Source organism: Carassius carassius, chromosome 14, assembly GCF_963082965.1.
Source record: "Carassius carassius chromosome 14, fCarCar2.1, whole genome shotgun sequence".
NCBI lineage: Eukaryota > Metazoa > Chordata > Actinopteri > Cypriniformes > Cyprinidae > Carassius > Carassius carassius.
The window spans coordinates 5,491,415-5,507,723 of NC_081768.1; the positions used below are offsets into that span (position 1 = coordinate 5,491,415).

At 35.5% G+C, this 16,309-nt stretch overlaps 1 protein-coding gene across 3 annotated transcripts in view; it reads right to left on the bottom strand.

The window, feature by feature from the left end:
* Nucleotides 1-892: 892 nt before the first annotated feature.
* The window catches only part of cpeb3 (cytoplasmic polyadenylation element binding protein 3), a 28,638-nt gene continuing 13,221 nt past the window's right edge, over nt 893-16,309 (bottom strand). For all 3 annotated transcript variants that reach the window (XM_059565814.1, XM_059565812.1, XM_059565813.1), the window contains 8 exons: nt 14,336-14,392; nt 11,026-11,049; nt 9,280-9,447; nt 7,471-7,560; nt 4,727-4,845; nt 4,196-4,310; nt 3,888-4,069; nt 893-2,120 (listed from right to left, as the gene is read on the bottom strand). In XM_059565814.1, coding sequence (XP_059421797.1) covers nt 1,893-2,120; nt 3,888-4,069; nt 4,196-4,310; nt 4,727-4,845; nt 7,471-7,560; nt 9,280-9,447; nt 11,026-11,049; nt 14,336-14,392 — 983 coding nt within the window. In that variant the 3' untranslated portion in view covers nt 893-1,892. The remainder of the gene's footprint in view (nt 2,121-3,887; nt 4,070-4,195; nt 4,311-4,726; nt 4,846-7,470; nt 7,561-9,279; nt 9,448-11,025; nt 11,050-14,335; nt 14,393-16,309) is intronic.

The window sequence follows — 16,309 nt, forward strand, 5'->3', positions numbered from 1 at the left end:
ACAGTATTGTGAATCGTCGGTGTGTAACGTAATGTAGTTGGTCATTTCGAGTCGGACAGCTCTTTGGTTCTGACGGGACGCTAACTAGCAGAAGTGTGCGAGATCTGTGTGTTTACATACGCTAGTTTCACAGGACGTTCCTGTCAGACATCAATAACAGTTAAAGCGAATCACAGTTCTAGGCGTCATCTAACCGAAATACATAGTGTATAAAAATTGCACAATTCCATGAACAATCACTGCAAAAACTACTTCACCTGTTAAAGACATTTCGCCAGAAGATCCTACATCTAGCTGGGTTAAGCGGTTCTGTTCTGTCTCATGTTTTTTTTTAACTCATTTTGTAGTATTATTTTGTAGTAGGCCTATTCCTGTCATGGCCAGTTTGTGCGCTGTGGAAGCTTATTTCTGCCACGGACTTTTTAAAAAAACAATTCTAAATTTTGTATCTCACAACTGTGAGAAGCTGAACTGTTAATTGAAAGTTCATAAGAAATAAACTTGCAATTCTGAGAAAAGTCAGAATTATGAGATAAACAAAAAAGTACAAATTATAAAAAATAAAATATTTTTTTTTATTTCGTTTATATCACGTTTCCTCACAATTCTGACCTTTGTCTTAAAATTGTACGAAATATTTTCCAAATTGTGACAGAATTCTTTACAATGTTTTTTTAAATTAAAAATCTAAATATATGACAGAATAAAAAATATAATTGCAACTTTTTTTCTCACGATTCAAAAATTCTTCTCTCCATTTTGAGTTTAGTTGTCTTCTTAGAATTGCAAGTTCATCTCGCAATTGTCATTTAACATCTTGAAATTCTAAGTTTATATCTCACAATTCAGACTTTTTTTTCTTCACAACTTGGAGAAATTTGGAAAATTTTTAACAATGCTAACTTTTTTCTCATAATTGCGAGTTTATACCTCAGAATTCAAACTTTTCCCCACTCACAATTCTGAATTTGTCTGTTTTTCCCCTCACGAGTCAGATTAGTGAGATAAAACGATGCAGTTACCTTATTTATTCTGTGGAGGAAGTAAGCTTCTATAGTGCTTCATATCGCTCTCCCATCGCGGGGGAAATGAAAGAGAGACCTGATTTTACAGCATGCATCACAGACTCATTTGACATCCAGACGCAGACCCTTTAGAGCGCTCGTTTGCCTGAATAAAGTATGACGGCATGGACTCATACCATGGATTTAGCAGCAAAAGCTATTGCAGCATTACATGTAGTTAATACTAAAAACTCGTCAAAAATTAAGCCTAAAAAACCGTAGCGAACAGAAAGAGATGCATGCATGAGGTATTACTATTCATTTCAACATGGAGAGCCAATGGTGTTTTACTCTAATAACTCAATATTTTTTTTTTAACAGCTCACTTAAACATGATTTTCGTAATGAATTCATTTTACCTTTGGTAACTTTTTTTGTCATCATCTAGGGGGGAATTTCCTACCACTGTTTTTCACAATAAGTGCATGCTTCTTTAAAACATCTGACACCCAAAATGTTTTGTCTATGTGTATATAGATAAATATAAACTAAAAATATATCCTTTTTGTAAATGTACTGTATATATTATATATAGTCTCACACTGCCTAATATTACCTACATGGAGCACTAAACCAATCAAACGAAGGATAATGAGAGAATTAAAGCACAACATCCTGACAAGCGTTAACATCGACTGTTTGTGCCAAAGTGCAACGTTTGAGCACGCAGACTCAAAATTCATATTTTCCTAAGTGTTTGTAAGCAGAGAATATAGTGGACAGAGATACCATGATATTTGTTTACTAAAACCAAACGATGCGAGGGGAGATCTGTGTCCGGGTGTTGAAGGTGTTCGGTGGGTGGAGAGGGTGATGGGATGTTTGGCATCAGCTCCAGTGGAAGGACACATGCCGAGGTCGATCTCCGCCCTCCTTCACTAGAGGTTTGTGGAACTCTCTGCCGGCTCGTGAGTGGATGCTCGCCCAGCAGTACTCACAGTAATACTGCAGACAGGTGACGTTGGCACAGAAAAAAGGGGCGAACTTTCCTCCGGAGCGAGCGCCCTGACATTCATCGCACATCTGATCGTCCAGCACGTACGGCTTCACCTCCACCTGTGGGCATGGGCAGAGAGAGTGATTATAAGTGTCTGAAAACACATACACATAGACAGTTTTAACGGAAACAACATAAACAAACATTACTGCTCATGCATGATTTTGTGGCCTTATACTTAACATCCAGAAGACTTCTGCAAAGAATCAATAACAACAGTAAAGAAATAACAACAGAGCCGTAGTTCACTGACAAGCTACGCAATATTGTGTTCTTTAGCGCATGCGATTTGTTTGTGATTATGCACATGATACTGCATAGCTTATCAGTGAACTATCCTCTGTGTAGTAAATGCCGCTCAATCTGAAAGCATGTGATGCAGATTTAATACTAATCACAGAACCGGCTTTACTGACGAGATGCACATGACAATCGCATGCACATACGCACACATATCCTTTTCTATATAGTTTGTAATTTTACATATTTTAGTAATATGTAATACTTAAGATATATATGTTTGTGTGTATTTAGATAGAACTAAATGCATTAAAAGGCTTAAAGCAAACTTAAAATCTCTCCATTTACCCATCAAACCTTGCTAACTTTGCCTTAATACTCACTGTGGTAGAGGATGGAGGATGCCAACTACTGACTGTTGTTTCTAGATTCACATTTACACTAACAGCTCAGAATGAACTAGCATTTGAGGATGTGTCATGTAGATGGAGGGGTGATTCTGGTGAGCATCTAGTTTTAGTCCAGTGTCTATGAGCTATTTACTTCTGAATAACATTCCCAAAACAGTCAAGTAAGTCCAGTGTGCACAGGAATAGCATGGAGCTATAATTAACAAACGCCACGCCTGAGACTTCAAATGGCTGTCTGGCCTCCAGAAGCCCATGGTCATGTTGATTACACCCAGTCTGCTCTGGGGTTTCCAATCTGTATTGTTGGCCGTATGGAAATGGCCTGCAGGAAAACCACGGTACAGAAACTGCCACTATGCAATCACATCTAGAATTACAATTATAAAAGTACAGTATAAACCGTTTCTGGGACTCGTCTAGTCAATACGGCATTCATAGCATTCTGCACATTTTTTAAATGGCACATGATTATGCTGATTTACAAAGTGTGTAAAGTGTCTTTGGTGCAACTGCTCTTCAGTGCATCTCATGCAAACACTCTGCTAAACTCTGGCTGTGTTTTGAAAGGTCAAGAGGCATCAAAGTTGAAATAATTTCAAGTAAACACATTATAATGTCACATTATGAAGCATTGCTGACGGTTTAATGCTTCATTCAGTGCACTAGGAACAGTATTATTTCAGTATAATTCAGAGACCACTATAGCTTATAATCAATATTTAGAATTTTATATTTTGTGTACTTTTATATTTACATTTTATATATTTTTTCCATTTCAATGTAAATTTTAGTTTTTGTTACTTTAATTATTATTTTTAATATCAATAGTTTTTATTTAAGTTTTAATATTTTAGTACATCAATTTAAACTAAATGAAAATAAGAAATGTTGCTAACCGGCTCAAATAAAATGAGTAAAAAAAAATTTGTGTGTGTGTGTTATTGTGTGTATATATATATATATATATATATATATATATATTAAATGATAATTTATAAAATTACACACACACATATAAACATATATATATATATTTAATTTTTACTTTATGTAAAAAACAATGCAAAAAACTTTTCTGTATTTTATTTCATGTATTGTACTTTTTATAGTTTTAGATTTATTTTCATAGTCCTGATTAGGAGTTGAATTAAATGACAGACATTGCAGCTCACTCACCCGTTTGTCAATGTCATTATGCTGGAGCTGGACAAATCTGGCGCTGATGGCAGCGATGTAGCTCTGCTGATTGGAGAAGGCCACTCGACCCGCACCTTTAGGGTATTTGAGTTCTGGGTCAGTGTCAATGCCGGCGTAACACACACCTCCATACAACCGGTCCATGATCATAGCCAGCTCCACTAAACACACACCGAGGAGAAACACACTATTATACAGAATATGATGGTAATGAACAAGATTACAATAAATGACATATTTACAATTTGGGAGGACAGCAAGAGAGATGAAATGAGAGAGAAATTCACCTGCTCGTAGAGGTCGTGGAACGCCTCCCACAAAAATGGTCTTGCGTGGGTCGAGAGGCTGAGAGCCATCCATCACGAAATCACTGTCACTCAGGTTCCATGGGCGAATCTGGACCTGAGAACCAAAAACTGTTCATCTCTAGCAGAAGCAACAGGCTTGGTTTAAGACCTAGTAGTTCAACTAGTTTTCTGTGAAAAAATTAATTTGTGCATCTCAAATCTACCCTGTAAATTATATTAGTTATTACACTAATTAATATATATATATATATATATATATATATATATATATATATAAAATTAAATAAATATATATATAAATTGTAATATAATATATATTCATTTAATTATTATATAATGTATTTAAATAGAATATATATATATAAAATATATATATATATATAAAATCTCATTTAAAAATCAAATTTCCTCTGAACAGTGTTTCTGTCTAGACGGAGAGCTAAACCATTTTTCTCTGGATAACAAATCCACTACACTGAACTTCAGTGGGTGTGGTAGTGCTTCACTCACTGGTTTATCTTTAATAGTGGGGCTCGAGACACACAGGTAGAGTTTCCCGTCCTCCTCGATGCAGGCGTCAATGAGGGCCTGGACTGAACTCTCCTCCTGGAAGAGCAGGAAAGCGTAACCTGCAGAAGGAAGAGCATGAGAGATGAGACAATCTCTGGCTGCACAGAGTCAGACTGCAGCCAAGACCAGAAGAGCTCAGAACACAGGAAGCACATAACCGCTGCTGACGGCAGAGACTCAAATGAGTCTGCATGTGGAGGAATAAAGACAACCAGTCTGGAACTAACAGTAACCATTCAGTGGACTTCATCTCATGATGCATATGTTAATACACACTTAACATCCATATGGCATTAACCTGACTGCTTTAAAGAGCACATGCTGTGAATTCCTGACGTCTATCATTCTCAAGCCCTTCTGAAGGAGTGTTTTTCCCTCTATAACACTGCAGTTTGACAACATCAGGATCAGAGCCAGCAGAAAGACCAGAGGGAAGAGAAGAACAAGGCATTCTGTCGCAGGGAGAGAGACAGCACAAGAGTGTAAAGAGTCAAAAGAACAGAGAAGTAACAACAACCTTGGGAAACTGAGTCAAAGACATCAAAATAAATCAGGGGAGTGTGTTAAGAGACATTCATCAACAAGCATCAGATATAAGAGTGCCAGAGGTTTCTTCATTACAACTTAAATATAATAAATAAATACAAATAATTTCAGATGGGATTATTCTAGTCAATTAGAAATTATGATGAATAATAAAGATATCTGAGAGGTTTTTGTCTTAATGGGATTATTAAATCATGTAAAGACATTTTAATATATTTTACATAATAAATATATTTAAATATATACTTACAACTATGATTTAACTTTTATGCTTGCAAAGAATAAGTAAAAATAATCATAATTTATCAGAACACACAGCCACTTTAGAATGGTTTGTAGTAAAAACAATGGCTTTAGTTCTGATTGTGTAATTCCTGCAGCCTCCAGCAGGGGCTAACTGGACCATGTTAACCAGCGAAATCTTGGCTTCACTTCCATCCTGCTTTCCAGCTGGTTTCTGAACAGGAGCTCTTAGATAAATCTCAGTGTTACTGAGAAGCGTATAACAGCACCTGAAGAAGGTATTTAACCCCAGTCCTGCCCACTGTGAGTCATGATGCTTTACACAACACTAGATGGAAAAATGACCAGCATCTTCCATTCACTCAGTCTGGATCAGTGTTTCATACGAGCTGGAGGAACAATGAGCAGATCTGCAAACAGCGGTTACACTCGGTGACTGGACAGCACAGGCATGAGCACTACTGCAGCCCAAATAAATAAAATCCATAAGTGCACACCATCATACAGAGCAGAAATCTCAGAAATGAAGAAAAATACAGTGGCCTCAAAGAGTACTTGAACACTTAAACCGTTCATAACGTGTGAAATCACTGCATTATATAACAAAACATCAAACCAAGTGACCTTTTTTCATAATCTCACCAGCCTTTTTTAATCACAGAGCACAGGACTTTTATATATACATCTATACATAAAATTTATATACATATAGACAATCAGGTCAGCACTGTGGTCATCCTTGAAGCAAGCTTTATTAATCAGTGTGCAGCAGCAGCAGCCTCCCCTGGGTCCTAATGCACATCCGAGAGGGTATTTTATTTACTTAGAGCGCGCTGTTGGCCTTACTTGTATTAAACAAGTAAAATACACAAATAACATTGTGTTTCTGATTAAATAAAGCAGTGATTTATGTCATAAAATGAGTATGTTTTGATTTATATGTCAGAAGCTACATGAATAAAAATCACAAACATTACACTTTAAATTAAATACACACACACACACAGAGAGAGAGATTTATTAATTAATGAGTGATATATATTCTTCCAAACAGATTACAGACATAAACTGTTAAAAGCTTTCAACTTCTAACTATAAAAAAAATTTAATAAACATTTCTGGTAATGTTATTAAAATGTTTAATCGACTGAAATAAATCTGTATTTAATCATAAAATATGTATGTATGTGTGTGTGTATATAGTTTTGAATATATATTTAATTGAATCAAATTAACTACAATCCTATCATATTATTAAAAGCACACACACACACACACACACACACAAGATAAATAAAAGCAATAAAATGAACCGTAAACTGAACAAAAGCTTGTACAATGCATTATAACCGGCATAACCAAGTTAAAAAAAAAAGAAACCTTAAGGAAAAATCTATTTGCTAAATGAATTAAGCAAATATACATCGTATAATATGAAGTATATACAGTCGTATATTTGTTCAAATCTCAAGGATATGTGGATTATACCTGTGCTCTCCTCAATCTCTGTTAGCTCTCTCCAGGTACTCACACAAACATGTACGTGTGTAACATGATGAAATGCAGTAGGTTTCTCCCTCTAGGTGTGTATCTGTAACTACTTGTCTGTGTGCGTCTGTTTGAGCCTCAGCAATGAACACCTGGAGGCACTTTGACAAGACAGAGAGCAATCTGACGCACACAACACAACAGTTTCCTGATGCTCTGAGACTACACACTGACCAGCATCCACACACGAGACTCATTTGAGGGGCATGCTGATTACAAACGCTCTGCCAGGCTGTGACCTAACACTTTCACTATTTTCACTCAAGCCAAGGAAGTGTCAAGAGGAATCACACGCTCACTGATTTGTTAAACATCTGCAGCTGTATTGATGATGTCAATGTCATTACCTTTAGGGGGAAAATAGGATTTGCTTTCTGCTTTATGAGGCCAGTCCACCACCAGGTGACCGTAGCGACGGAAACTGTTGGTGATCTCATCTGTTGGAAAAATGGAACGTATTTAGGCCAGAAATATGGATTTTAAATGTTAAACGTAAGAAAAGCAAGCAGTCACTGTATCTCCTGAATAACAATGCTGTGGACTCTGATTCTTTAAAAGGCAGTTCATTGCTATGAATATTGTCCGGTGTTTTTCTGTGGCCAAAAATGCAAAGCCTACAGTCTATAAAATATGAAGATATACTTTAAGCCAGTGACAAATTAAAGGACATTATTTTATTTTATTTTATTTTATTCCAGGTGAAAAACAACTCTAAATGATTAGAAAAATTAAGTTCCCACATTCCCACAAAAAAATCTGACATGCCTCAATCTTTCTTCAAGGCAACAAACAGATTGGTGTTATTTAACAATTATTTATACACTGTTATAATTGTAATATTTAGAATTATTTTTTTTTTTTAGAGTTTTTCATTTAAATTGTAGTAAATTTTTATATGCTTTGGTCATTTTTGTTAGTTTTTGTTACTTACTCCAATACATAATATTTGAGTCATTTCATTGCTTCGATTTAAACTAAACAAAAATTATAATTGTTGCTATGAAAACTACCTGAACTAAATTTAAGTTCATGTAGTATTTATATAATAATTTATTTCAGATTTATTTCAATTAACATAAATGTTTTAAAAGTTATGAATTAAGTTTTAGTTAAAGGGATAGTTCACCTAAAAATGAAAAATGTCATCATTTACTCAGCCTCAAAAAGATATTTTGAAGAATGTTGGTAACCAAACAGTTGCTGGCAGCCAATGACTTCCATAGTATTTTTACTTAATTGAGGTCAATGGCTACCAGCAACTATCTTTCAAAACATTCTTCAATATATCTTGAGTGATCAGAAGAAAGAAACTGAGAATAAGTCAATGACAGAATGATAATAAACCTGAAAGAGATACATATCAGCACTAAAATCATTGTATACTGTACATTTAACACTGAGGGCCCTGTCATACACCCGGCGCAATGTGACGCAAGGTGCAGCACAAGTGTTTTTGTTAGTTTCAGTCCGGCGCCGTTCGCATTTTCCCGTCCAGCGCCACATCATTTAATTAGCAATTGCATTTGCGCTCATTTTTGCGCCCATGGGCGTGCTGGTCTGAAAAAGAGGTGTGTTCAGGCGCATTGCTGGCACATTGCTATTTTAAGGAGCTGAAAATAGACTGCACCATAGACCAACTCAAATCTGGTCTAAAGTCTGGTCTAAAAGTTTTTCTTTGTTATTTATGGAGCGTACACGCTGCTTATTAAACACAGGGATGCACAGCAGCACACAAACATGCTAAATATTAAAAATTAAAGGATTTGCAATGCATAAGATTTTTTTGCAGGCTAAAATATATATATATATATCTTTGCGCTGGCAAATTCCGCCGTGTAAATAGCAAATCCGTCATGGCACGAGCGCAACTGGCTCTTAAAGGGAATGGAAGATGAGACTCTGATTGGTTTATTGCACGTTACGCCCAAAAAACGCCCATTACTCATTAAGAGAATAGGGACAGCCCGTTAAGACCATGCGCCCGGGCACGCCAACCATTTTTCCGTCGTTAAAATAACAAAAGTGGATTTGGACACGCCCTGAGTGCACCTGCGCCGTGCGCTTTACACTTTGCGTTTAGATCGTTAAAATAGGGCCCATATAATATTTATTAAATATGAATATTAATGAACATGCCCTCTGAACTGTACATGTACCTTCATCGATGTCTGGAGGCAGTCCTCCGACAAACACCTTCCTGGAGTAGCGCTCCATCCTCTCTCCGTTCTGACAGCGGCTGGGCGAGCTCAGGCCAGGGGTCAGCGGATGATCACCGAGACCGTCGTCCAGGAAGCCGTCCTCGAAAGGAAACAGTGAAGAGCGACCTGCAACAGGAAGGAGAGAAAACAAACAGAAGAAAAAGGAGAAGAGGAGGAATCACACAGGAAAGGAGATGAAAGAGAGAGAAAGACAGAGGAGAAACTGATTAGTGGACAAAAAACACTAGATTTCTACACCAATTATTTAATTAATTAATATTAGACTCACTGAAAATTATAATATTAATTTAATGTAATGTAATATACTACCATTTTATTTCAATTCTGCTAGGATACATTAAATTGATTAAAAGTGACAGTAAAGACATAACATTTATATTAAAATGCTGTTTTTGTAACTTTATATTCATTAAAGATTCCTGAAAAAATGTGTCACCGTTTTCAACATTGATAATAATAAGAAATGCTTCTTGAGCAGCAAATCAGCATATTAGAATTAATTAATGAAAGATCACGTGACACTGAAGACTGGAGTAATGATGCTGAAAATTCAGCTTTGCATCACAGAAATAAATAACATTTGAAAATATATTCAGATACAAAACAGCTATTTTAAACTGGAACATTATTTCACAATATCACTGATTAGGCAACAAATATCATGCAAACTTCTAAATGGTAGTATACACATATATTATGATATTTATTTCAATGGCGTTAACAACCATATATTTTGGTTAAAAATCATTCATTAATGAAATATTACATGATACTGGATCGTTCCAAAAGGAAATGAAACAAAATACAATCTATAACTCATGTTTCTAACAAATGTTAACCTGAAGAACGTTAAAAAACAGAGAAGCAAACGATATCTTCAAAGCATCATAAAACAAGGATCATTTTCAAACTCCAATGCAAAAACTAAGACTAAATAAATCAAATAAATAAGAAATTAGCACTGTGATTGAAAGACATTTATACACAAACACTGATATCCTTTTTCCATTGCTATTCCTAGTTTTGAGAACATATTTAAACATGCAAAATTATTTAATTCAGCTTCAAAATGCTGTCTTAATTGATCGGTTTTTAAAACATATAACAAAAACAATAATGAGCTCACATATATGATTGCAAATCTATTTATTTTAACCAGATGAGGAATGAGTAATCAAAAATAGAATCAGGGTGTGCATCCTGCCACATTTGGGACTTTCAGACAGTTTCGATGATTGTAGTTTTCAGATATTAGTGCTTCATGGTGGAAAAGGGGTTTGAGAGGAGTACTAGAACCAAACTAGAGCCAAAGCCAACACATGTGGAGGCGCAAAACCCTCTGACACAGAACTGGATGACTGAATTAGTTTATGAGAGTTGCCCATATGATAAACTCCAAACAGTCAACTTTCTAAATAATATTTTATCATCCGTTGATTATTTTGTTAGGAAACCAATAGCTAAAATATTCCTTTGTATGTATGCAATAACATAAAAGGAAACAATATTTAAATGAGCAGAAAACAATGGCAAAATCAACAAGAATTTATGCAATCGCTGCACAAAGGACGCAGATATTATGATATAATGACCCCCAGTGACCCTCAAAGACCAGGAAGAATTCAGCCCGAGCAAAAGCCACGTCATTTCTGCGAGCACAAAGATAAAACGGCGACAGGTTACCTCTTCTGCGACCATAGCTCCTGGCTGCTCGAGAGCAGAGAGACAGGTGAAGAGAGAGAAAGATGGACAGAGAGGGACATGAACGAGGGGACAGACAGACAGAAGAGGGAGAGAGACAGACAGGGTTTTTTTTCCCAAGCTTGTTTTCACTTGTCGTTGCATTATGAAACACTTCAGTGCAATATTAGTATGAAAAGCATTTTGAGTGATGCCACAAGAGATGTCATGGATTTTCTATAGTTTTCTCATTCAGGTGAACACAACACAATCTTCTTGTTTAAGCAACAATTAGTTAAACTGGCGTGGTAGCTAACTAATATAATAACAAATCCACACAATCCAATAAATCCAAATGGCACAGAGATTGTAAGGAAATTTTCTATATTTGTTAAAAATATAATGATTTATATTTGTATTTTTATGCATGTTAAATTATTATTTTTTATTATACACACATATAGACACAAACACTCACACACACACACATACACACACACACACACGTATGTGTGTATTTTATTCCTGTGATTGGAAAGTTTAATTTCCAGCCATTACTTGAAAATTATAAAGGTTGAAAACATTTTTATGGAAACTGTCCTTTTCTGAAGAATTATTTTATGAATAGATTTATAAATTTTTTTACTTTTGGTTGATTTAATGAATCCTTGCAGAATTCTTTTTAAAAAATGGCCCCCAAAATGTACTTTTTAACAATATCCTGAAGTGTCCTGAAGTAGTCAGGTCTATAAAGAAAGCCATAGAGAACGCCTCTGAATGCATGACATTTTCAGAGTTGGAGCTATTGTTCTCATTCTGTGGAGTCTCACTTTTTTGGGTTTTCATTAAAACTGCCTGCAGCCACTGCGTACATAAAGACGTCTAACCGGCGGAGTCAGGGGCTCTCATTCTCCTAGCAACAATGAAAAGAGAAAACTACTGCGTCTGGAGTGAGTCACCGCATGTCCTGGGAGATGGACGGGGTATTTGTTCCTCAGTGGGATTTGAGAAGTGACTGTAGGGCAGCAAGAAAAAGGAAAGTCAGTGATACAGCAGTTTCTCTTTCTGTTAAAGAATAACCACAGTCACATTTAAGAGTGAGAAACCACAACTGGTGGAAGTCCCTCGGGCTGATTCTTAATACAAGTCACAGCATATCACTCACAATCTTGACACACTGGGATACAGAGCAAGAACACGGAGTCTGACAAACTCTGTCCTCTTAACATGTGTGAAATAAACACCAGCATGGCACTTTTTGTACAGTTTTGCCCTATATATAGATGGATTGATGTGTGGACCCAGACCACCAGGGGTTATAATGAGACAATCTACTTGTGCTTCTTGCTTCTAGTATAAATATGTGAAGGTGGTGTTCACAAAAGATACAGTGCTCATCTGAGGCATTTCTAAAGCACTTGACTATGTATTTTTGAACTAGATGGACGTCTTTAGCCATTACAGCACATCTTACCGTTATTCAGCATTTCACAATAAGACACGTTTTTAAGATGTCATGTTAAGTCATAAATAGTTCAACATTTGACATGCAAGGCAGCATATCAATTTCAGTTTGAAAACACGCACTAGTCAACTAAATCTGTGTCAGGATAAACAAATGCTAATTTATACAAACTAGGGTTTTTATAGTAACATTTTTGTTAAGCGTAGTAAAGCTGAAAACACAGAATAAACATTAAACATGAATTAACTTGCCGCCGAGGGAATGTTTCGAATGTTTGATTTGTTTAAGTTAAAGCACTAAAATTATTACAAATAATTTTTTTAAACCAAACTAAAACATAATACAGTATAATACAAAAATCACATAAAATTACTTAAATTAATAAACATATCTAATACATACATACATACATACATACATACATACATACATACACACACACACACACAGTATGTTTGTGTGTAATATTTTTGAATATAAAAATATTTTAATATACTAATTAAAACTAAAATGTAATATAAAGAATATATGAAGTAATATTTCTTATATTATAATAATATAATATGATATAATTTAACAAGATTTAACAATAGAATAGAATAGAATAAAAATGTGGTCAAATCTGGTCAAATTGGGTGATGGCTGGTGAACAAAAGTAGTAAAATCATTTAAAAAAAATCCTTCTTATCAAACTTCAGTCTGTGAAACTTTGAACTTTAAAGGCGAGTTCATACAAACAGACATGGAAACTATTCTCCCAGTTAAATTGTCCAAATGAGAGGTTTTAAGAGTGGTCACGGGCCCTGTCGGCTCCTTCCTGTGCTGCTTCCACCAAACAACGTCCATAAACCACACGAAAGACACGCCAGACCTCAAACATCCCACTTGAAGCTTTTCAGTGGTACCTACAGCAGATACACAGATACCTACAACAACCATCAGGCTAATGAGCATGATTAGCTGGAGTCGTCCCTGTGACCCTGGTAAAAACGCTCCTGGCGTTTCCTCCCTTTCATGTTTGTTCCTCTGGCCGTATGCCACTGGCTCAGGAGGACCATGTGTATATAAGCTTTCAGGACTGCTAATCATAGCAGGGGAGATGCTCATGTGTGCGGTTTGGTGGCACCACCGAAGGAAACAAAGGTTTAGCACATTGCACTGGGGCATACAAGACACTAATGAAAGACTGAAATGGGTTTCGCATTGGCAGATATGGGAAATTATAAGGGAAATCTAATGTGTTTATTAACAATAAAACGCAATTTAATTCTAGCAGAAGAGACCTTAATAAAATTGGTCAATTATATGAATTGGTAGTAATAGACAAAAGGTGCAGACACAAAGTGTCACTGTACAAATAAGCATATACACTACCATTCAAAAGTTTGGGACCAATAAAATATTTTTTTATTCAGCAAGGATGCATTAACTAGTTAAACACTGATTTATAAGGCTACAAAAGATTTCTCTTTCAAATAAATGTTCTTTTGAACTTTCTATCCATCAAAGAATCCTGATAAAAATGTATCACGGTTTCTTTAAAGCCATAAAGCAGCACAACTGTTTTTGCATTGATGATAATAAGAAATGTTTCTTGTGCATCAAATCAGCGTATTAAAATTGAATATTTCATACTTAAAATTTACTTATATATATATTATATACACACACACACATAAACTTTTAAATGGTAGTGTACATTGAATAGTTTGTCCCAGCAGATTGAAATATGAGGGGATATATAATAAGATATACGTGCAGCCTTAGAAATCTCACACTTTGTTCATCTGAAATGAAAAGCATGTGTTTATTAGCAATAATAAGACACAGTAAGAGAGAGATACTCACAGTTCAATGGTAATATATGTTCCGCTACTGGATGGTGAAAGTTGAGACCCATGCGACCTACAAAGAGATGAGAAAAACAAGCCTTGAGAGTTAAGAAACCATTAAGACATCTGACACACTGTAAACCAGTTTATTACCCTACTTTGATGCAATAATAGAGTTTAATTCACTGAGTTTAATTCACTAAACTGATGTGAACATCAGATGTAAAGGCCTCAAAAAACAATATTTTTAACAAATTCACCTGGAAGACTATTCATTATAAATGCCTATTTCTGCTTTTTTTATGAATGTTTAGGATGAATTTTAGCATAAAGACTGCTTTAAAGCTATTAGACTAAAAGAAATAAAAAGTTATAGATGAAAATGCAAAGCGTACTTGCATTGCATTATGAATTCTGCTGTAACTCATTTCCATATGTTAATATAGTGTGCTTAAAGATAAATTAATAACTAATGAAACACTTACATTTGCATTTTCAGATTAATTTAATCTATTTATGAATAGCTTTTTTGTTTTTTTAATGAGCACATGTCCCCAAAGGATTTGCCAATTGCCATAGTGAACACCTAGGCACCTTCCAATTAAACACACACATGGGTTCTCTGTTACTACATGAAGAGTTCATTTGCATGGCTGTAAAACAGCTGTTGATTTATTTTCAGAGTCAGAGCTGTAATGTGCCTGCATTAGCAGTTTTGGTTACAAATGACACCAAAGCTCTCATGGGCTTCCAGAGAATGCTGTAAGCAAGCCTCGACGGGCTCTTATGCAAATTCTGAACTGTTGCAAGTCACATTTGCATCTTCCCCACAGCGCACCGAGAATCCCATCGATGCTCTGCCCTTCAGTTGTTCAACCAATGCCAAGCAATGGCAAGTGATGAGAAATTTGCACAGCGTGGTACAGTTTCAACAGGTATTTGGCTCTGTGAGATTGTAAGACATATAGGACAAATGTTTCCCAGCTTGCATGTGTTGTTCGGACTAGTGTGCTGTGCTATATATACTGCTGTGCTAAAAGAGCACATCCTTCATATTTGGACTATTTTCTCAATAATTAAAATCAAAGAAGTTCAACCGCCAGCACATGTGCCAATGATAGCCAAAGCACACTAATAAAAAGGTGTAAAGTTGATTCGAAATGAATTGTGCATCACGATTTGATCAAAGCATCAACACCTTTGAACACCCCATGATTCATCTCATCAACAGCACAATGCCCTTTAAAGAAAGCCTACGCTTCAAATACATAGTCATTTGAATTAAATGTCACTGCTGAGTCATTCTGAACAAACAATACTTGTATACAATAAACAAAAAACTGTTATTTGTAAGTATCCTCCTCTTGTTTTTCAGACTATATAACTAAAGGTACTAAAAACAAGATTTTTAGATGCATGTGCATTAACTAATGCATTGGCGTTTAGCCAAAGCGACTCAAGGTGTGGTCACATTTGCAAATTTTGTGGGGGCAAAAAATGTAAACTGTCTATTGCCAATTAGTGTAGTAATGTATGAAGCACAGCAACAACAGAAATAATTTCTAGACCGAGCTGCGGATTTGCTTGACCAAACTGAACCAATCGCGAAATCTGAAATTTTGTTCTGAAGAAATTTCCATTAAAATGAATGGATTTCACCAGTGAAATGTAAATGTGAAAACAAATACATTTTATGCATTGCTACAAGAAGCTGGAATTTACCTGACAAACAAAAATCTATACGATTATTTTTTAAATAATCGTCTTGAATTTAAGTACATGTTGAGTTTACATTTACTTAGGCATAAAACTAAATGTAGTCACTAAATTTGGTTTAAAGATATTTGGAATTTAGCTGGAACACAAAACACATAGTACTAAAAGAAATGGACAAATACTTCCTTTCCAACATACAATCATTGTGAGAGAATTTGCATGAACAAATTTGAGGCCAAGCTGATAATGGGAGACACTTATTGAAACGTAAACT